Here is a 21,450-nt window from a genome sequence, read left to right on the forward strand (position 1 = left end):
ACCATCTCCAAATCCATTATAGCTCACAACCATGGTATGCTGTCACCGCTTTAACCCACCAAAGCCTGTCCGCAGCTCACATTTATGCTACAACAGGTGTTGTTCAAGAGAAAGCCAGTGCAGTTTCTGCCTCCCGCAGACATTGAGGACGACGATGCCGAGGTATGTCGAGCGTGGTCTGCATCGCTAATGGCGTTGCTCCCGACGTGGGATGAAGAGCGTAGGGCTGACTTCGGGGTCTCATTTAGGTCTGGCATATTCCTCAAACAGGAGAAATATTTGCTTCTTACGAGGACTACTTGAATCGGTGAGTTTGTCTGTTCCTTCCTCTCCGTTTCTTTGACCGTTACCATTATGCGCCGCATGCTGACGACTTTGTTCTTTGGCTTCTAGAATGGATTTTTACAAGCAGGTAACCACCCTCCAAAGCCCCACCATCGCCGGCTACGCAATGAGACAAGCAATATACTAAATTCAGGATTTCTTATAGCGCCGCTTCAATGACGAAATCACGGGCCATTCAGGTCTTACCTTTTTCGAGGCTTACACAAGCGAGGTTGGTTTGCTTTTCTCCTGGCACTCAATCGAATATGCCTGGCTTACTTACCTGATCGTTCACAGCGTGCTGGTGGTCAAGAGGTCGAGGCCGCCTTCCCCGAAGCTCTCAAGGGCCCTATTCTCCGAAAAGTTCAATTCCAGACTATTTCTCGCCTCGATAACCTCGTCGATATGGTTTACGATGAATTCAAGGCTGATTTTTATCCTGGAGAGGACGTCTTTGTCACCCTGGACGAGTTTAACAATGAAAGACGGGCTTGTCTTGTACGAGAAAAGACAACCTTTGGTGCTAGAATCTTGCCGGATGGCTCAAGTTCTCTCCCCACGAGCCGCTATCTAGTCGTCCTCGGCGGTGGCTCTGGAAAGGAGCAAGTCGTCACCAACGATAACCTGAGCCGCGAGCGCGGCGCCTTCACCAAATCCATGCTTCGGTCCTTTCTTAAAAGAACAGTCATTCGAGAGGCGTGGAACGGCGCTCCATGGCTTGTCAAGCACGATTACGCCAACCAATATCACATCGATACCAGGATCCCCCCTCACCTCCGGCACGACACCAAGATTCAGGAGCGCAAGCAGCTTCTGGCGCAGAAGCGTGAACGGAACTCGATACATGATGCGAATGGACACAGCCCAGCGGTGCAAACCGGCCCGGTGCGCCTGCCTGAGCTGAAACCCGCCCCCAAGAGTCATAAGGGGAAGCAGACTCCCAATAGTGCAGGGACCAAAGGCCTCAAATGGCCCACGGATATGGCACCCGATGGTGTCAATGGCGCTGGTTACCCGCGATATAACGATGAACCAGCCGCTGCACCGCGTGAGCCGACACCTCCACCGCCTCCTCCGCCACCGAAATACCCCATCGAAGATTTGCAGCTGGAGCCGAGGGAGGGCAATGTGCGGCCACAGCTGAAGTTTATGTGCAAGGATCCTCCTATCAAGATGGAAGTCGACGATACCATCTCCCGCCAAATCGATATGGACACTGTGGGACCTCTCCTGGAGACGTGGGACACGCTCAACGTTTACTGCGAAATCTTCAAACTCGATTCCTTCACTTTCGACGACTTTGTCGAAGCCTTGTCAATCGCTTCGAATACCACACAAGTTCAGCTTTTCGATGAAATCCATTGCTCCGTGCTAAAGATTCTTGTCGACTCCGAATCCGACGGCGGCAAGGTGCGCATCACTCTGCCTGAGGTGGAAGAGGATGACAGCGACGAGGAAGGCGACGAAGAAGAGGATGGAGAAGAAAGCGGAGAAGAAAGCGTTGAGCTGGAAGATATTCCCGTCGCGAGGGCTACCCGCAGCAGTCTAGCAAAGCTTGAGGCGGAGAGGCTGGCTGCTGAAGCAGCAGCTGCCGAAGAGGAGACTCTTCGCGCAGAGCAGGAAACCAAAAACCGAGCAGAGGAGCTTTTGAAAGAATTCGACTGGATCGAGCATCTTCGCCAGCGCAATTTCCAGAACGGAGGCTGGCAGAGGATTATAGTTGGTCTTCTGCATCAGCTTTCTAAGAATGAGCGCCTGCAACAAGCCTGTGAGGAGCTTCTGCAGCAGTTGGTACCTGCAGAGATGATACCTTCTCCGGAAAACGTGCAGCAACAGTATGCTGAGATGGACATCAACTACCGCGTCAAGGCACTGCAGATCATTTGCATGCTGACAATGGAGACAAAGGCTGTCAGAGGTTACATGGAAGACTGCAGCGAAACCATGACCAAGTATCGCAAGGACAAGATCGAGTGGCAGCGACAACGGAAACAGGCGTAAGTTGACATGTTTGCACACGGTACAGTTCATCTCACTGACTTTTCTTCCTTTTACAGAACCGAAGAGCTCCGGCAACTTAATGAGCAGCGTAAACTGTTGATGCCGGAAAACGAACCTGCAGAGGAGACCAACGGCACTCCTGTTAAGGAGGAGATAGACGTCAAGATGGCAGACGCTGACGAATCAATCGTGAGCAGAGATGAAGACGCCGAAGACAGCCAAGATGAGAATTCTAAGAAGAAGCGTCGAAGCCGCGTCTTGACGGACAAGAAGAAGAAGCATGAGGAAGAGGAAAAGGCCAAAAAGGCAAAAGAAAAAGCACTGGAAAAGACGAAACCGCAACAGTCGAAGCAGTATATCAAGCTTCTCAAAGACATACAAAAGAAAGAGGAAATCATCAAGAAGTGCGAAGAGGAAGTCGCCATCATCGACAACGATCTACGGGAGGCCGATTGTCCAAGAACTCGTGTCCTTGGAAAGGATAGGTTTTGGAATCGTTACTATTGGTTTGAGCGGAACGGCATGCCTTATGCCGGATTGCCTGACAGTTCTACGGCGCATGCGGCATATGCCAACGGATGTATCTGGATTCAGGGCCCCGACGACCTGGAGCGAGAAGGATATATTGACCTGCCGACCGAGCTTCAAAACGAGTACAAAGCCAAGTTCAATATGACTGTCCCAGAACGGAAGACGATGGAGGAAGGCGGTAGCAGTGTTTTCAACGCCAAGCAATGGGGCTACATTTCGGAACCAGAAGACCTCGACCAACTCATCAAGTGGCTGGATCCTCGAGGCTTCAATGAGCTGAAGCTACGAAAGGAGCTGGTTGCTTACAGAGACAGGATAGCCAAGCACATGGAGAATCGCAAAAAGTATCTCACCGGCGATGCCGAGGAGGACGAAGGTGACAAGAAGGAGGAGCCGAAACGAGTGAGCTCAAGGATCCGAGAGAAGACTCCTGACCAGCCCAACTATCGCTGTCTGCAATGGGAGAACACAATGGCTCTGGAAGAGTTGGGCCACTTGCATGGCGATCCACCGCCGCCTCCGCGATCCAGAAAGCAAACAAAGAAGAGGGAAGCCATGACCGAGGCTGCACCGAGACCCGCCACGAAAACGCGACGCAAGTGATGGAATATTTTGTTTGTGCCTTGAATACTGGGGCACTCTGGCCTCATCGACCATGAACGACACATACCTTATCCATATGCATATCCAAGCGGCTACATTAGCCACTGGGGGGTGTGGGCAGCAAGTTTGCAACGAGCTCTCTGATCTACTACCTCACAGTCTTGTCGAATATAACGCACCGTAACGACTGATTAGATGGCCCGTGTTAGAAATTAGACCGGAGTTGGGGAACCTACGCATGGAAAGGGCCGCCCTGTTTTGGTTTTTGTGTAATTTAAAAAGAAGAAAACTTTCCATTCCATTTTTGTTGTTTGCATGTTGCAAGGGTTTTGGCTGTGGAGGAGGGAGAGATGAAATAACCACTACAAAGGTATATATACAACTGCAGAGGCTGGTGTTGGTTACAATCGGAAAAGGTCGATTGAAGAGAGTTGCATTGAAAGGTTGGTTGAAAGGTGTTTTTGGAGAATGTTGTATTGTATGGATATTGAGTGTATTGAACTAGTATAAATGAATGCCATCTTGAGGCTTGATTGCCTAATTTACTGATGTCTGTGTTATATCTTCGTTCTTTGAAGGAGGAGGTTACGTGGTCTGGATTGGCACAAGCACAGTGGTTCCTACTATATTGTGGTTAGAAGCATTTAAAGGTTATCTCCAGAACGGTCTAACACCTAAATTAGGCGACCATAATTGGAGTAGTTGACGCTCATCATGCCTGGTCCTCTCGAACACGATGACCTCAGTCAAGCTAGACGATTTCTATTCATCTAGTTGTAGAACTGTTGCTAGATGTTGTACTCTGATCTATAGAGGCCTTCAAGATGATACATTATCGTACCTTGATCGTTCCGAGAGCATTATGATAGTTTGCATTGGCAGATGGTCGCTAGGAATGTATGATGTCTACTCAGTAGTATAGTACTAGAGTGATAAATGAATATATACCTCAATTTACTAAAGTTGAATGGAAGCTCTAGGCTCTCTTTTCCTCTTGTGACGTAGTGCGGCTGGTACATGTACCTTGTATAAGATGCATCTCATGGTCATTGGATAAATCGTTAGGCATCCACGGCACACCCAATGCGGCCCGGCATCTTCACTTTTCCATCATTGTACAGCATTTCTCAAAGATTTATGAAAAGATTCAAGTACTATTACAATTACTTCATCTACTGGATAGTTATTCTAACGTGGGTTGTCATAAGACTCGTACACAATGGCCAATTCAAACTTTCTTGAGACAATTGCCTCTCCAGAGGGGGCAAATGTTGAGTCAGTTCTCCGACACTCTCTCAAAATCTTATACTAATCTTGAAAAAGCATCATTGCCGTGCATGGAATGAACCCGGACAATAATGAGCAGCATGCAGATAATGCATGGACTCATCCTGGCTTAGGGATCTTCTCCCTTCACGAATCCCGAATGCACGAATATTTGCATATAGATACAATGCCAATATTGCATTTGGCAAATCGGTGGCTGGTATAGGCGAGCAGGCCAAGAATTTGCTTCAATGCATAGTACAAGACCGACAGGTTCGCACGATCGATGACAAGATACTCATATGGGAGCGCTGACGAATTTACTGACAAACAGACCAATGGCACACGACCCATCATCTTTATTGCACACAGTATGGGTGGAATTATTGTCAAGGAAGCCCTTGTAACCGCGTTTTTCAATGAACAGGCATACCCTACAATCTGGACATTCACTCGCAGCATTGCCTTTTTTGGTGTGCCACACGGAGGATCGCAACACGCTGCATGGGTCAAATCCATCAGCCCCATTATGGCATTGTCTCCAGCGAAACTGAACTCGTCGTTTATAGAAAGTATTGCTGCAGACTCAGCTTACAACAAAGACCTAAACAACAAATTCAAGGATTTATTTGGAGCATACAAAATTCTCAGCTTTTGCGAGACATTACCACACGGCGATGTTAGCCTTGGGCTTGTAAGATTATTATGCTTGATGTTTCACCAGATCAGACTACTGACTAGGTACACATAAACAAGGTTGTCGACATAGATGCAGCGATACTCGGATGGCCCGACGATCTAGAAACCAAACTATATATGAATCGCGACCACGTGGGTATTTGCAAATTTGCAAATGCTGAAGAGCCGGAATGGCAATAGACTCCACGGGATTTGCGCGGCTGGCTCATGCTCATTTAGGGCTCCCCTGTACCCGCTACTTTAAGAGATGGCAAAGGAGTCATCTCGGGTGACCTGGGTGCTTGGGATGACCCGATGGGCGCCTTGGGTGACGTTGAGTGCGCCGGGGAAAGGCTCTTCTCTTCCATTCCAAGGCATTCCTCCGGCTCCGCAGAGTATAACAAAGCTAGAAGACGTAAAGGACAAATTACTCTAAGTGTGCCACGCACCGGACCCTTCTGGAGACAAAACTGCTACGACTTGTGGCACAGGTCCCAACACAAACACTCTTTCTCTCTCTCTATACCAGTCATTATCCAGGAAGTCATCTGAAGCCTGCCGCAATATGACTAAAATGGAGCAGAAGGTGCCATTTAAGCTGGCGGCAAACATGATCCCCCAAGCCGCATAAGTAGGTAGCTATGTATATAGACAAAATGTAGTGACTTTATGGCGACGAAGTATCAGTACCTATATATTATATAGGGAAGATTCAGAGACTATGTAGTACGGGGTACCATAAGAAGGTGGCCAGTAGTGCTCGTACTGCTGGGTATTGCTGGCGTAGTAGCTCGACTACTACATTTATTCTGGCGTAGTGCGTTTTAGTTCATGCCCACTTCCCCAAGAAGCTCATGAGAACCATGCCAGCAATAAGACCAAAACCGGCAAAACCAGTGACCAAGGGGTTCGAGTTGGTCAACTCCCCATCATATATCCAATCGCGAGCCCACATTTCAACCACTCCAACCCACACAAGGATACCAGCTGAAAGTGCGTCCAGCGTCCCAAGCGCAATTAGCGTAGATGGATCGTTACCATTAAATTTGTGCAAAACCCCAATGCCGATGGCCATTCCGACAGGGGTCACGAGTGCGAATGCCAACGCCATGTACATCATGTTCAACCATGACAGTTTCCTGCTTGAAAGTTCCACCTCATTTACGGCAGCTCCTGTCGTCGTATCAATCTTTCTCGAGGTCGGCGGCGACGGGCTACTGTGGCCACCATGGCTCGTTATTGTTTTATGTCCCACGGCTGCAATACGAGTGCCGAGGGCAATGCCTTCGAAAACTTGGTGGAAGACGATGACAATAAACAGTGTGATGAAGAAGGAGTCACCAGCCACGACGAGGGTCAGTCCAATCACTGTTTTCCATTTAGTATGATGCCATGTAAAGTCGCGTCAAACTTGGCGACAAAGGTGTCGACAGGGCGTTGAAGATGAGTCTGAGGGAAGAACTTACGCAGGGAATGAAAGATGATACCCGCTTCCAAAACTAAAACGTTCACTACCTCATCGTTCTGTCTAGAAGATCCTGTCTCTGTCGTGCTAATTGTTCTGGATATACGGTGCGCAACATAGTCGGCCAGCCATGAGAGAAAGAGGCCAGCCATGACCACTGCCGATGTTAGACCTTCATATTCTATGGATAGGCATTCATTCGTAAACATCAGCGTGGCATGTGTAAAAAGCTGTCCGAGAAGTTAATTCAGCTTTTGCCGTCAATTTTATATAGTAACCAGCGAGGGGATACTTGCATGGACAAATGCAGTAGAGATTATTACACCAGTTCCAAACTGCTTTAATATTAAGAAAATGATGTGGAATTTCTTGGGTAATGTTGAGGCGAGGAATATGGGTGCAGAGACACCTAGACGCCCAAGTTAATATAGCTGCCGATAATATTTGTCAAGTTATTGTTTGGTTTGTTACCTATGAAGCTCGTTACCAGAATGACGAAAAGGAGGCCGATCCTGAGAGGGATATTATAATCACGTTCCTGGCGAGAGCAGTTTTTCACGCCCTCATTTTCACCATCTCCCCCAACGCAGTGCCTTGCCAAGGTCAACAATCCTGCTTCGTGTTTTGAAGGTGGAAAAATTAGCAGGGGAAATCAAGAACAAGCTTACTCGACACCAGCGTGGAAGTGACAATGCTCTCCATCGGGATCTGTAGTGTCGTCACCAGAGCTGGAACCGTCGTCTTCGCCGCCCTCGACGTCGGTGATGACTTCAACATCCTCGCCGTTAGGGTCAAGGCAGTAGCTGTGATTATATGAGTTTCCTTTTTCGCAATGTAAGCATCTCAAAGAGATTGATTACGTATCAGCGCCGTGGTGATGGCAGCCAGTGTACTCTGGCGCCGGGCTCGTCGTCCCGCTTGCAATGACTTGATACTCTGTCGTACCAACCATGCAAAAACTATAGAAGAGCAATCAGACCTTTGTTACTCGAGAATTTTGGACCGTGAATTTCGAGTTCTGAAAGGGAACACGCACAACTCAGTACCGTGTGCGTGGCAGGCGGTCACCGATTCGAAGTCATTGCTCGCAGCAGTCGCACTGGGCGCTGGAGTGACCGACGGTGCGGCGGTTGATGCTGCTTGTCGCTGAACAAATTGTGCTGGATGCAGCCCAGAAACAAGTGGCGCCAAAAGTAGTGCAAAAGTGCACAAATTTGGAGTGCGGAAAACACGGATATCCTGAGGTTGGAAGTATCCCATACTGAGGAGTTAGATGTGTTGCAATCTGATGATTCGGAAACAAGGTGACAATGATTATAGAGAAGAGGAATGTTTAATACAGTGACAAAATGTCCGATGTCTGAGCGAAGGCTGGAATTTATCGACGAGTAAGAGACTTTTTAGCTAGCTAACTGGAGTCAACATCCTAGTTATTAAGTTGTGTTTGAACAGCCTTGAACATGCGGAGGCTTGCTTGAGGGAGGAAATAGTGCATGCCGCACATCGACGGCCAAGATCAGTCACAGCGACAATGATTCTCCATTTGATTTCCCGTTCTCGAAGCTCGAAGGTCCATCAAGGTTCCTTCGCTCTCGTAATTTTCTATTGCCAACAGTCCTTGGCAAGCCAATGCCAAGAGAACGAGTGATTTTTAGACCAGGAGCTCGGCCGTACTATGGCAAAGGTCCTTCACAATGCCATGGACGCAGTTCGCATGTCTGTCCTAGAAGGTCTATCAAGGTGTTCTACTATACCTCGCCGTTCAATATTGCCAAGCATCTTGGCAAGCTGATGCCAACGAGTCCGGGTCTTGGCTTTTGCCAAGCTTCGCCGACTGGCAAGCGACCAATTTTGCCACTTTGGAGTCGTGGGGTGTTGTCAAGGGTTTCTGCAGATCTCTCTCCATCGATGTGCAGTGAGGCCTTTGATGTGATAATTAATTTCGTGAATTTACTAGGCTTCCCAAACTGTGAGTACGTGTAAGAATCTGGGACATGAAAATCTCCCAGCGCTATTCGTATTCCTGATTCCGCTCTTTATGTTGTGAGACGGTATTAGTTTGATATACAAACGGCATCTCAGAGGAACCTAGTGGTAAACTACGGACGAGCGCAAAGGTAGAGCGGTGGAGCGTGCCCTCGCCTTCAAGGACCCTTAGATTTCTGACTGTGATAGAGTTGGAATATAAGACTTAAGCAGAAGAGCTCTTGTATTGCAATTGTTCACTGAATATATAGTTTCTTGAATGTTGCTTTAATACTGTGAAGCAGGGTGTTGAACACTGCTTTCAACTAGTTTCCTTCAGATCTATAACCAAAATGAAAGCGTCGCGCACTCTTTGCACTCCTCAGTCTGAAACTCTTTGAGGTTCTAGATTATATATATTGACGCTTTCTGTAACCTCCATATGCGTGTTTCATTGACTGTAGGTGCATTGCGTAACTGAATTTGTCAGATTACTTAGACCGGAGTTTTGGCGCTTGAAGTTATACCTCGTCGCTCATCCCAGTTGAAGAGAACTTGGATCTAGCGAGTAGTATCATCGCAGTGATACTCTGTGGTTCCATCAGGGCAGACGCCGCCATGGGAATGACAGGTGTTGCTGTTGGGTTTGCGGCCGGCACAGCAGAACTCGCAGTTGCCAACAGGTGCACCGCAGTTTGTGGGTGGAACACAAGTTCGCAGAATAAGGTATGAAGTCGAAGGAGTATCGCGGGGCATGGGCGAGGTAGCCGCCGCCGCAGCCGCGAGGGCGTAAGGTAGAATAGCGAAGACCTTGAAGGAAACCATGTTGGTAAATTTAGGTTGACTAGAGGCGTGTTTTCGGGAACAATACACTGTTGTCACTCTTATGATAGTTGTTGCCAGCAGACTTACACACGAAGAGACCTGATCATAGTTTATATAGGCAGCGAACACAATACAAGTAGAACAGGAGCGTGCTACTCATTGATCGTCATTGCTACCAGACACCTCTCAAGGTTCTTGAGGATCATCCTATCTGGTTTATCCCATGACATGAAATCCATCAAGCATCTCGTTCCAATACCATGCGGTAAATTATCATCCTATTGTTGGCATTTGCAGATGGATCGTCACGCAGTAACCTGTTTTCAACTCTGTCGAGGAGTTCTGCCGCGAGCTCCTTTTTTGGAAGGTCATTACCGCTTGGCATATGAAAATACTACGTTGATCTGACAACATTCGGTGACCAAATTGACATTGACTAAACAGCTGTAACTCTTTAAGTTTAAGCTTATTATTAAGTATTATAATAGTTTAAATAATAAACAAGCTAATATATTTAGTAAATACTTAAATTACTTTTTAAAAAATACTAAAAGTTAAGGTATAAATATTAAAGAAAAATTAATATAAAGACTGTTTTGTCCTCACCTCCATAGATGAACTGTTTCATCTATCAGTCACGGGCCGAGTACCTCTGCACCCTGTCCAATCAGTGAACCTTAGTTCTCGGCTCTTTAACCTATCATAAAAGAAATGTATGTATTGTACATACCATAGGCATGCATGAGAAATCCTCAGGGGAAACAAAAGATACCGGGAAAACAAACAGGGCAGCTTAGTTTGGAGGATGCAGCCAAGAAATATAGGTTCTTGGCCAGTCCAGAGAGGTTCTCGCGAATACCGGGAAAACCAACAGGACAGCTGAGTTTGGAGGATGCAGCCAAGAAATATAGGTTCTTGGCCAGTCCAGAGAGGTTCTCACGCTACAATAACCCTCGAAGCAGAGTGAAATGATCCTAGAAAGAGGGGTAGTCCATTCCTGACCATGTTGGTAGCTTTAACGCTTCATCTTTGGCGGCATTATTATCGGCATTGCCAATTGGCAACGAATCCGTCGGCCTGTCCGAGAGACGCTCGATCTGATCCAGCTCATGCTGTGGCGCTCAGAGCTCAGAGAGAATGTGCCACTCAGAGGTCTCTCCTGACACATGTCAACATACCTATATATAACCAGAGACGCACAGTCGTAGGCCAATCCTACTCACAACAGCCTATTATCCCATCCACACATGTTGGCGAAGCCAATCTCCTATTCTAGTTTGTTTAACTCACTCATTCTTTAAGATCGCAAAATGCATCTCAGTCTAGCCATTCTCATCGCCCTGTCGGGTATGCAGCCGGTAGCAGCCCAATGCACGACAAGCACCCAAGTCATGGTTGGTATTGACACCACCGTTACCGACCTAAACGCCTTCCAGAGCTCGCTCAACTCCGCGTTTCCGGTTTCGTCTGGAGGTGACTCGGACACCACGATCTTTGTTCATACCTCACTCTATACATACCCGGGAGGCAGCTTTTATGGATATGCCACTGCGGACCCCGAACAGCTGAAGAGCGCTGGTTTCCATCTGGTAACAATGACGCAGACGACTACGTCTTGTCCCCCAACGACGACCGAGGAAACATCCGCGTCGTTTAGCCTGCCTCCCTCGCCGACTGGCTCAATCTGTACTCCGCATGAGGATCACTGTATGTGCAGTCTTATTCGATGTTGACTCGTTACTGGCTGAGGAAGCCAGGATCTGAAGTCAACTCCACACGGGCATTGTGACATGAAGCTAAATAAGGATTGTAGGGCATTGCTCGCCGACAAACAGCGTTTCTGAGCCTAGCGCAACCTGTTCGCCACATTTCGATCACTGGCACTGCCCTCCTGGTGTGCCATCTCCCACCTACCTACCACTAGAAGCGACAGGCACATCGTCCTTCGATGAGACCACGACTGGTGGGCCGTCCAGGACATCTGCGGCAACATCGGCGCCGTCGACTGTGGGTACGAACGCTGCGTCTAAGCCTATGGCGATGACACTACTGGGAATTGTTTCCTTAGCATGTCTCATCTCCAACTTTGTCTAGTAGAATTGAGAGGTATGGCACGCATAGAGAAACACATCTGGGTGTTGAATCATGAAAAGAAGGGTCTATGCACCCCTCGACTGAAGGCTGTAATACAGTACGAAATGAGATGGTTCTAGTCGTAAGCTTCTGGAGTTCAAATAACTGAAGGATGAGAGGGTGCAAACTTCCGTTCGACTACCCACCAACAGCACCTACCATTTGGGCAGCACATGGAGAAATTGATTGATATTCTCGCCTTATTTAAAGTCGCTGGACTCTTTAATACATGTTCTGTCTATTTTACGAGTAAAATATAGAGTTGTACTAACATTCGTGAGAGTTGAATAAGCTGATATACCTTCGATATCCAGCTTGTTTTGTATGGCCGTGCCATTAAGAAGGTCAAACGTACACAAATAAGTCGTGTAGCTCCAGACAGCGGAGCAGCAAGGCGCCAAGCACAAACAGAACACTTCACATTGCCTCTCTAAGAATATAGATATACAGAGGGATGACTACGCCAGATTGACTGCGAGTTTGAACAACAGCTCAAATAGATAGCCTTGTTTGCTCACCGACCTTCTGTAAATATCTGTGCAGTCTGTAATAGAAACAAGCAAACAGAAGTCACCCATAGGCGCACAGACAGCTCCAAGTGACGGTGTGGTGCCACATTGGTTCTACTTCGTACTCTGGTCCTCAGATGGTTGCCAAGAAGCCGAAGGTAGGGGGTTGTCTCCGTTCTGTGGAGTAGCAACTGCGTAGGGGGGGCTTACGAAAGCTGGGCGATGAGCATATAAGCAGCCCTGACCATCAAGGTCTATGGCGCAGCAGCTACGCAGGTCGCCGAACTTTCAGTATTGCCTCACTCTCACCGTCATAACTTTGGTCGCTAAAGTAGTATTGAATGAGGATGGGGGCCCGCAGTATTGTATTTGCTCTGGCGGCAGCCTTTTGTCTCCGGGCTGGTCTGGCGAGCTCCTTACCGCAATTCCATCATGAAGAGAATTTCGCCAGTCAATCCGCCCCGAAGGCGGTTTTGAACCAAGTTGGGCCGGTTTGTGGTGTTCATTCCACGGCATAACTTTAGCCAAGCGCTCTAACAGATGAAGGCATCCATTGATCGCATCGTTGAAATACACCAAGTCTTCGTCACTTACGAAGAACAAGTCGTCGCTTCTGATATCGACTCGCCCCATCGCAGCGCGGAGAAGAAGCAATTGCTAAAACGCATGAGCAAGTTTTACGGCTCCTGGAACAATCTTCATCCAAGGCATAGACTCCTTGAGGCTCTCCACGGCTTCTACCGTTATAAGGAGAAGAATCTACCAGAGCTAGAGCGGTGGAAAACACTCTATGATAATGCATCGCCGCAGCAGAAAATGGTGAGGCAAATTTCTCTCATTCATTGTTCCCGCAATTCGCCTCGGATCGCATCTGACACATTCAGCTTCTGGAGGACACGGTGCAATACAGCCAAAAATTTGCTTCCGTCGCTAACCTGATAACTGCCAACCACGAGTTGTGCCAAGAAGTGCTCCAGTCCGCGCTTGAATTCTATGAGATCCACCCCAGTGAGCTCGAGCAGTTTGTTCGAGACAGGGAAAGTCACGGACACACTGCGGACAGAGTTAGCGTCTCTCAGGGGTTGAAGCATTTGGTTCGCGACTGGTCCGACGAAGGAGATGTAGAACGCATTCAAGCATTTCCAATTATTCTGCGCTCCCTGCACAACCTGTTCCCAAACCGTGAGAATCAGAGAGTCCGGATTCTCTTACCAGGCTCGGGCCTCGGGCGCCTAGGTCACGAAATTGCCGCCCTTCGAGGTAAGTGTACTGCGCGACTGGTGCTGGAGTGGCGGCTGACAAGCTATGTCTAGGCTTTGAGGTCACGAACAACGAATGGTCCATGTACATGAACACACTATATCGCTTTATAGAGAAGCAGAAGGACATGAATAACCGCAAAGTTCACCCTTTTGTGGACAGCTGGTCGCATCATTCCACCTCGGCAAATATGATGCGTGGTGTTCTCTTCCCAGACAAATATATTAATTCTAACGACGTCTTACTTGTTGAAGGAGATTTTACAACGATTCTGAAGGGGCATGGCAAATTCGATGCAATCGTCACACACTTCTTCATTGATACGGCCAGGAACTTGATGGCATATTTGGATACGATCCATCGGCTTCTGAAGCCTGGCGGTTTTTGGATTAACTATGGTCCTCTACTGTATGGTAGTGGTCCATTTGTGCAGTTGTCGCTGGATGAGCTTATGCAAGTTATTGTGGCCAAGGGTTTCCACTTAGTGAATAGTCCTTCACAGGAAGCACTCCATGCTGATATACGTAATACTACCTTGCAGGATATTCCTGTATGGAGTGTAGAGGCTACATATGGGTTTGATGCTAGGGCATTGGTAAAAAATGCTTATCTAGCTCAGTTTTGGATTGCAATGAAAATATAATTGATTGCGGGTAATGTGAAATATTTCCTGTCGACTAAAATCTATTGATGATTTTGCGAAGCTACCTTATAAAATCAGCACATCTATTTAAACGCATAGAGAAGCTTACGTTTTATGCCTAGTATTGTCTGCGATATACGGAATATATAGCCCCTGCTAATAAAAAGAGGTCTAATATATAGGTAAGTAGTGAAAAGAATTACATTAGAGGAATCATATATTAATGCTTAGTAAGTACACACTTTTACTGATTATGGTATAAAGCTGATGCAAGATTATGCAGTACCGGGTTAATCTGTGGAGAGCATCCACCGACGAATTTTGCGAGGTAATTCGGTGTCGGCACTTTGCAATCAAGGTGGCGTTGGAACTTTGTGGGAACAGTGCAAACTCAGACCCTGGATAGGCTCCTTCAGCTCTGCCAGCTGGGCTAAACAATTGATCGCCTTCGATTCCGCATCGAGCGGCGTAGACGAGAGAGGCTCTAGGAGCCCCAAAAAGAGTAATCTATCACAGTAGTAGACTTCTGGAGATTGAATCTTCGAGCCTCCTAGATTCGTTTATGATATAAGAAGCTAAGAAATGAACTGTATGATGATCGCATCAACTCCTTTGTGACATTTCCGCTGTTAGGAAGCCCTGGGGAAATAGTTTCTCGGCGATGCTACAACTGTTGAGATGTGTAGTTAGATGCAATATTGTATTGGTGAAAGGTCTTGGTTATCTATCAAAACGTCGGGGGCAGGACTTCTTATATATACACAACCTACGAGATCCACAGAGACAGATCGGTCAAGGATACCCTGCAACAACAATAACAACCTTCTGGGCGATACGACTATCACAGAGAATATATGGCAGTTGAGGCTGGTTCATCAGATCTCATATAGAGGCGATCAGTGTTTCGACGGTAAGTCAAAGATGCCTCAAGATTCTGGAGTGGGGGAATGTCTTCCAACCGACAAGCTGGTGAGAGTAGCCGCATCTTAGCAGCTCCCGTCGTCTGGGAGCATGAGATGGCATTGCAACACCTGGAATGACGGATCCCATATATGTTTAGCTCATACAAAGAAAACATGTAAAGACCATAATGATGACGACGTATGTGAGAATTGCTTGCAGAGTAATCTTATAGTAGGACATGGGAGACAGTCTAAGAAGGAAACATGTCGGTATATTACTGAGGAGGAATAGTCATGTCTGCTTAAGCGCAGTGATACTGCCCTTGAACCGGAATTTCCACTAAAGTAGATATGGTTGAATACCGCCTTACAGGCGCAAAGGGGCCATGCGCCATTTCATTGAATACTCCATCATTTCTCATATTGTTGTATATTGCCTCGGATATAGTATATATACAGGGTTCTGCCTCCAATCAAGCCAGGGGAACAGAGTTTGGGTTTGCTATATACACCTGAAAATATATACCAGTTCGATCCATTCGTAACATGAGCTGGGATCGTGTGCCGCTTTCGTCTGAATCCTTCACCTGTAATTTCCTATTCTTATCTTTGGCCTTGGGGCACTTAGCACTGGACCGAGTAGCCGTGGGCGGTGCCAAAGCCACCCCAGCAAAGACCAGTTGGCGAACCAGCAGGGATGCCGAAGCTGAAACCATCGTTGCAGCCGCCCAACCAGATACGGAGATCGCACGAGGTGTCCGTTGCGAGGATGCTGTTGTAGCCGAATGGCAGGACCGAGTTGGTGAGCACGCACCCGACACTGCCGGAGACACAATTGCTGAACTGGCTTCCTGAGAAAGAGCATCCTCCCTGCTCGAAGAAATTGCCCTGCCAGCTGCACGCTCTCTTCTCTAGAGAGCCATTCCCAGCGCCTGCAGTCGAGTTGGTTCCTTGAGAGGCGAGCGAGAGGGTGAGCGAGTCCTTGCTGCAAGGAACGGGAACAGCGAGTTGGAAACCCTTGTCCGACTCGGTAGTAGGTACGGCGCTTGCGCAACCAAGAACGAAGAAGAGAGTTGACTTGAGGGAAAGCATTGTTGTTGAAGTATGGAGTGTGGTGAGTTGATGCTGTTGTAGGGTGAAGTAGTGAATTGAGAGGCTGGCTTGGTAGTTGTAATGTTAAGAAAAAAGATATGAATCGTGAAGGGATCAGCCTTTATATACATAGATAACTATACGGATAGGTGCCCGGAATCTACAGATTATCATGGAGAATATCATATCATCCTGACCCAATCGGCAGTTGAAAGATGCATTACAGAGTATAGTATAGGAAAGCTTAGGTGATAATGATGTAGGTAAGCAGAAATATTCATTATTATAGTCTAATTATGGTTAGACTAAGAGTAACGTTATAGTTATGTCTTATTGTATCAAGAGATACTCCATAGTAATGGAACTATCAACCCCAAGACCAGAATGATAAAATCTTGAAAGTAATCCCGCCAATTGGGCTGTCAGATGAAATGATTCACACCGCTGTTTATCTGCTGTTTTTTCTTATATGCCTTCCTATTGTGTATACTTTCAAGGAGAAGACTGTCAGATGCTGACGACAGCGAGTGGAAATGGGCCAATCTGGTTGAACCAACTCAATTCTTCCCCCACTCGACCTATCGCTTAAATTACCTATAATTAGTTAATTGCGTGTTACACCTTGAACTTTATCACTTTTCTCTTTATGCTCTAAACCACTAATAAACTATTAACCCATATTCTATAGTTTAGACTATTAGTTACTTACTTTACAACAGCAGAATGTGTGTCACGTGACTCCACATCAAGCTAGCTAGTTCTCCTTCGCGCTCCTCCCCTGCTTAGTCTTTTCTCCTCATCCACATCACAATCCAGATTACAGTCACCAAGCTTGCTTCTTTGCAACTGAGCCCAGTGCCTTTGGTCCCTTGTGTTTTCTCTCTTTGCTTTGCTCTTCCGTGATCCTTCGTTTGATCCCTCACAATGTGGGTTAATATCATCAAGCTACATACAGATTTTGCTGAGCCCATTGGGATTCAGTAGAATACGCTTATTTTTGTGCTTATAAGATTAGCCTATAGGCTTACTAAACACCATTTGCTCCCCTCAGCAGGAAATCATTATGGTCTTACCTTGTCCAGATTTATGGGTGATTAGGTTATCAATGAAATCAAGTATTATTTGGTGGCCTGGGCTGACTGCACATTCAGGACTTTCTGACAACTCAATAGTCGGAAAGTCTCATCACTTTGTAGTACACATCTGCTATAACGGAACATCGGCGTTAGTACCTCTAGTGTGACGGGGCGTCGGCATTATTATTACTTCCGTCACGACCTTCCCTGACTGCATGAAAGTAAGCATGGGAAAAGCTTAGACCTAGCAGCTAGTAAGGACAGTAGTGGTCTGACAGTATACCTTATCGGTTGGGCAGGCTTTTTGTAAGTCCCTCCCAAGGATCTAAGCGGTCCTGGCTCGTTGTACCGCCTCTATGTGGGCTCAGGGCACTTATGCCAGGATGTCTAGTCTCTCATATCTCGCTTATCCTTTTATATAGTCCTATGGTCTCTACTTTGGCCAGAAAAACCGTTGTTTCCTTTAGGCCTTACTAAGTAAGCTGGAGTATCTTCTTTTCCCCCTTGCTGTTTATCTGCTCTTTTGTAAGCCCGCACTCTGCCAGGTGCCCACATTTGCATTGGCTGTGTATGCTCTCGTGGTTAAAAACGCCCGTGGTAAGTTTCATAGTCGCCTGCCCCTGGCCTCTCTGCTATCAGTCAGGTAGTATTCTTTGTGGGAGCTTGTGCCTGTTGGTTTAGGCTCCTCTTCTGCTGCTTGCTAGCTTGCCTGGCTGCTCTTTTAATCCTAGCAAGGGATTCTTCTGGCTCTATGCTTTTCCTTGGGAGCCAGTCTACTACCTCAATCTCTTCTACTACCTCAATCTCTTCTACTACCTCAATCTCTTCTACCTCCTTATGGCCTGGGGCCTAGGATATGTATGTGGTGATGCCTTGCTATTAAGGGGAAGTTGCTGCTTGCCTGATAAGCAGGACTCTCTATTCTCTAAGAGCTTCTCTGAGTATGTCACGTAACACAAAAAAAGACTCTACTTTACCATAAAATCCTCCACTGAATTGCACTGGGGTCAAGAGTTTCTTCATCGCAGCTGCCGAGATATTATGCGTATTATTATTAGGAGAGGCAGGTCTGTTTGATAGTAGAGTCTATTGCTGCCGGATATATGGATAGCAGGCTAGGTGAGCCTACGACCAGAGGCTTGGGATGTGCTCGAGCTTGATAGTGACGGTGACAGCGATGGTGGGTATACGACAAGGGAGATAGGTACGGACTGCGAGTAGTGTATGAATTACATCGCCTCTCCTACTATAGTAGTTGGTGATTCAGAAATATTGTTATCTGAAGTTATTGGTCACATAAGCTTAGGGTAGGTGAGTCGTGGTCTGATCATAATATTTATTTCATCACGGCAAACATGAAATATAAGACGGCTTGGTAAGGAGAGGAAAGGCAATACATCAACGTCCTTATACTATACGAGTTGTACATCTATTAGTGAGCTTCTGCTTTCACATGAGCTGTCAGAAGCGCCAAATGTAGCACCTTGAGCTGAAAAAATGGAAGAGGTTCAACTTAAGAGAAGATCTTAACAGGACCCCGAATTCTCCTCTACCTATGGTCGGACGTGCTCGGTGATGCGTAAGTGCAGGCTATAGCCCCAGAACAGGCATGTATGTATTGCTTGGATCTCTGTCAATACTGAGGTTTAGTATATACTACCTGGCCATTCAATTCGTGATATTGTCCTTTGGAGAAAATTTGTTTAGCTCATCTAGTGAGTGATCCAAGCACTTCTATTAGATAGATTTCTCTGGTCATGGTTGTGAGATTCCAACTGATTCCACCTTTTAGGCCATGTAAAATCGAGATGATGTAGTTGAGCCTTGTATGCGACAACTAAATATATGTGCCAAACGCCACAGAAAGCTCTCCTTTATTTTCACAGTTATTCTCTGTCCTGAATTCAGCGCTGATCAAAATTGAATATCACGATGATTACAGGAGTGGATACATGTGGACCCTAGTGTAAGTTAGAACACTCCAATGTCCCTTCTCTTTGCAGTGTCCTCCTCCAATAATGCTTACAGTAAAGATAAGAGCCTGAATGTTTATTATTTTTACTAGTTGGTGTTGATCTTCAGAGTGGAATCTTGCACCTCGACCGTCCTAAGGTCTTATTGGGCCGCATGTACGTTAGGTATGGTAATAGAGAAGCCATGGATACAGGTCGAGGGAGTTGATTTATCTTTTCTCTGCTAGTATCTGCTATTATAGCTACATTTCTCTAGTATATGATGATACCTCTAGAATACCCTGCTAGATTCGCCTCGACCTTCTCCTGGATTTCCTGCCATCGGTAGTTTCTATCCTGTATTACAGCATTTCAGAAAGAGAGGAGTCTTGTTGGGCATCATAAGGTATCTATGCCTTAGGCCTTACTGCATTGATGTGCTTGTGGTTTGTCATATTTCCCTTTTAACAAGACCCATACTGGGTACATATAGAGCTAGACAGATGCTCTGACATGCAAATTGAGTGTCTTGGTCGGCGAGCTATGTAATGTGCTCACTCTCTTGTCCCGAATTTTATAGACCATGAAATAGGTACAATGCCAACGCATAAATGCAGCAATAAGCCCAACGGTGGTTTTGATGCCTAAAGCCCCCGAGTCTAGTCATGATTGATATATAAGCACGGATGGATAACGATCATTAAGTATAGAACTCGCTCTACTAGCCAACAGTTAAATCTCAAACATTTTCCAATTGCCCATTCTACACGCTATATTTCATTGATCATGGCATCTGCTATAATCAGTGTAATCGGCGGCGTCCTTACCATCGTCGATGCTGTCCAAACAATCCGGGGCTGGGTTGTTGGTGGTGCTCCACAAGTCATTATATTCAAGGAGCTTCAGGATGTTGTGCAAGGCGAGCATGCCGCATTCTTCCAGGTCATAGCCTTTGGCAGATTGGACTACCGCTACCGGCGTTTCTATGGCGTTTGCTCCCGGCCCTCACAAGTATGTCTAACATAACGTCGCAAAGCTTCGAGTCCGGCGAGGTCCGCGATATATTCAACAGCATCAAGGATTCCATCGCTGATGTGGACATGACGCTCAACCTGATAAGGAAGGTATATGAAGAGCGTTACAACGTCTTGCACATGGACGATGTCACACGCGGCTTCTTCGCTTCTCTGAGCGGATACGGTCTTCTCTTCCATATGCACGGCGTCTACTCTCAGCTAAACCGCCTTCGACTTGGCGCGGTTGATTTGGAAGACAGACGACTTGTCGTCGATTCTCTGAATGGGCTTCAATACATCTATGATGCTGCAGGGCTCATTGGATGGTTTGGAAATAACAACATCATTCAAAACAAGCGGATGGGGCTTGTCCCCGAGCAAGTGACACACGTCAACTCAATATTCTGGCGGTACTGGAACTATCAAGAACGATATACCCCTCTCAGTAACGTCTCGCCAAACCTTGAACTCTCCGTGGCTAGGCCGCCTGCATACTATGAGCATAACGAGGTCAACAACGTCAGAGGCGCTTTGCGAGACCGCAGAGCTAGAGTAGATGAGCGAGTGAGATTCATTGTCTTCAACGTGTACTCCCCCATATGGTGGAGATTAGATCGAACGAGGACCGTTTTGCAGGCGAGAGCTAGAAGTCAAGGCGCCACCCGAGTTGTGCCACGCAGGAGACCTGTGCGCTCCCTTAGCGGTTTGTCAAGAGCTATGCCTTTCAGTGTTATAGAGGCCAGTGTTGATGATACGGGCAATGAGAACGAAGTGGCAGAATTTGAGGATGGCGTAGGTGGATTCAGTGATGGAGGAGAGCCCGAGGATCCCAATGCTCCAGATGGTGACCCTTTCAGCATCACTGCTCCTGAAGTCGTCGCAGACGCCGAAGAGAAAACGCCAGCTGAAAGAAATATAGCCTTGGACAGCAGTCGACTTGGTGAAACAACCAAGCTCACAGTCTATGTTTCGTAGCGTCTCAGTTAGTTAGTTTTATTGATGAATTGTGTCAATGGAGTCTGCCTGGCTCTCTTTCGTGATGACCTTTTGTGGTGCTCTTTTCTGCAATTTTATCGGCCTAATGTCTACAACTGCTTCCCTTATCAGCAATCGGTCTTCGTATTCTCAATGCCGTGGATGCTTGTGTTAATCATGGGTAACCGTTGATGAACGGAGACGAGGGGGATAGTATATGATAGGATGTACCGA

The 21,450-nt window shown here is 46.8% G+C and overlaps 8 protein-coding genes across 8 annotated transcripts; 5 read left to right on the forward strand and 3 right to left on the reverse strand.

The window, feature by feature from the left end:
• Positions 1–31: 31 nt before the first annotated feature.
• T069G_10910 (williams-Beuren syndrome DDT (WSD), d-TOX E motif domain-containing protein) lies at positions 32–3,459 on the forward strand (the record flags this gene model as incomplete). The annotated part of the gene is made up of 7 exons (XM_056178120.1): positions 32–34; positions 97–162; positions 249–307; positions 394–412; positions 491–556; positions 622–2,321; positions 2,382–3,459. The coding sequence occupies 7 exons, from the start codon at positions 32–34 to the stop codon at positions 3,457–3,459; spliced, it is 2,991 nt and encodes a 996-aa protein (XP_056024410.1).
• A 1,219-nt stretch (positions 3,460–4,678) lies between these two features.
• On the forward strand, positions 4,679–5,604 carry T069G_10911 (uncharacterized protein; the record flags this gene model as incomplete). Its single annotated transcript, XM_056178121.1, has 4 exons — positions 4,679–4,734; positions 4,908–4,998; positions 5,060–5,419; positions 5,467–5,604. The coding sequence occupies 4 exons, from the start codon at positions 4,679–4,681 to the stop codon at positions 5,602–5,604; spliced, it is 645 nt and encodes a 214-aa protein (XP_056024411.1).
• A 628-nt stretch (positions 5,605–6,232) lies between these two features.
• Positions 6,233–8,128, reverse strand: T069G_10912 (ZIP zinc transporter domain-containing protein; the record flags this gene model as incomplete). The annotated part of the gene is made up of 8 exons (XM_056178122.1): positions 6,233–6,559; positions 6,659–6,771; positions 6,870–7,098; positions 7,165–7,277; positions 7,340–7,461; positions 7,537–7,671; positions 7,729–7,827; positions 7,905–8,128. The coding sequence occupies 8 exons, from the start codon at positions 8,126–8,128 to the stop codon at positions 6,233–6,235; spliced, it is 1,362 nt and encodes a 453-aa protein (XP_056024412.1).
• A 1,266-nt stretch (positions 8,129–9,394) lies between these two features.
• T069G_10913 (uncharacterized protein) lies at positions 9,395–9,658 on the reverse strand (the record flags this gene model as incomplete). The annotated part of the gene is made up of 1 exon (XM_056178123.1): positions 9,395–9,658. The coding sequence occupies one exon, from the start codon at positions 9,656–9,658 to the stop codon at positions 9,395–9,397; it is 264 nt and encodes an 87-aa protein (XP_056024413.1).
• A 1,310-nt stretch (positions 9,659–10,968) lies between these two features.
• On the forward strand, positions 10,969–11,752 carry T069G_10914 (uncharacterized protein; the record flags this gene model as incomplete). The annotated part of the gene is made up of 2 exons (XM_056178124.1): positions 10,969–11,365; positions 11,472–11,752. The coding sequence occupies 2 exons, from the start codon at positions 10,969–10,971 to the stop codon at positions 11,750–11,752; spliced, it is 678 nt and encodes a 225-aa protein (XP_056024414.1).
• Positions 11,753–12,840: 1,088 nt separating this feature from the next.
• Positions 12,841–14,203, forward strand: T069G_10915 (uncharacterized protein; the record flags this gene model as incomplete). The annotated part of the gene is made up of 3 exons (XM_056178125.1): positions 12,841–13,119; positions 13,185–13,560; positions 13,614–14,203. 3 exons carry the CDS (start codon positions 12,841–12,843, stop codon positions 14,201–14,203), a joined length of 1,245 nt encoding a protein of 414 aa, XP_056024415.1.
• A 1,526-nt stretch (positions 14,204–15,729) lies between these two features.
• Positions 15,730–16,197, reverse strand: T069G_10916 (uncharacterized protein; the record flags this gene model as incomplete). Its single annotated transcript, XM_056178126.1, has 1 exon — positions 15,730–16,197. The coding sequence occupies one exon, from the start codon at positions 16,195–16,197 to the stop codon at positions 15,730–15,732; it is 468 nt and encodes a 155-aa protein (XP_056024416.1).
• A 3,814-nt stretch (positions 16,198–20,011) lies between these two features.
• T069G_10917 (uncharacterized protein) lies at positions 20,012–21,216 on the forward strand (the record flags this gene model as incomplete). The annotated part of the gene is made up of 2 exons (XM_056178127.1): positions 20,012–20,236; positions 20,305–21,216. The coding sequence occupies 2 exons, from the start codon at positions 20,012–20,014 to the stop codon at positions 21,214–21,216; spliced, it is 1,137 nt and encodes a 378-aa protein (XP_056024417.1).
• Between the last annotated feature and the right edge of the window lie 234 nt (positions 21,217–21,450).

This window comes from Trichoderma breve (assembly GCF_028502605.1).
Source record: "Trichoderma breve strain T069 chromosome 7 map unlocalized scaffold00007, whole genome shotgun sequence".
In the NCBI taxonomy this organism is placed as follows: Eukaryota; Fungi; Ascomycota; class Sordariomycetes; order Hypocreales; family Hypocreaceae; genus Trichoderma; species Trichoderma breve.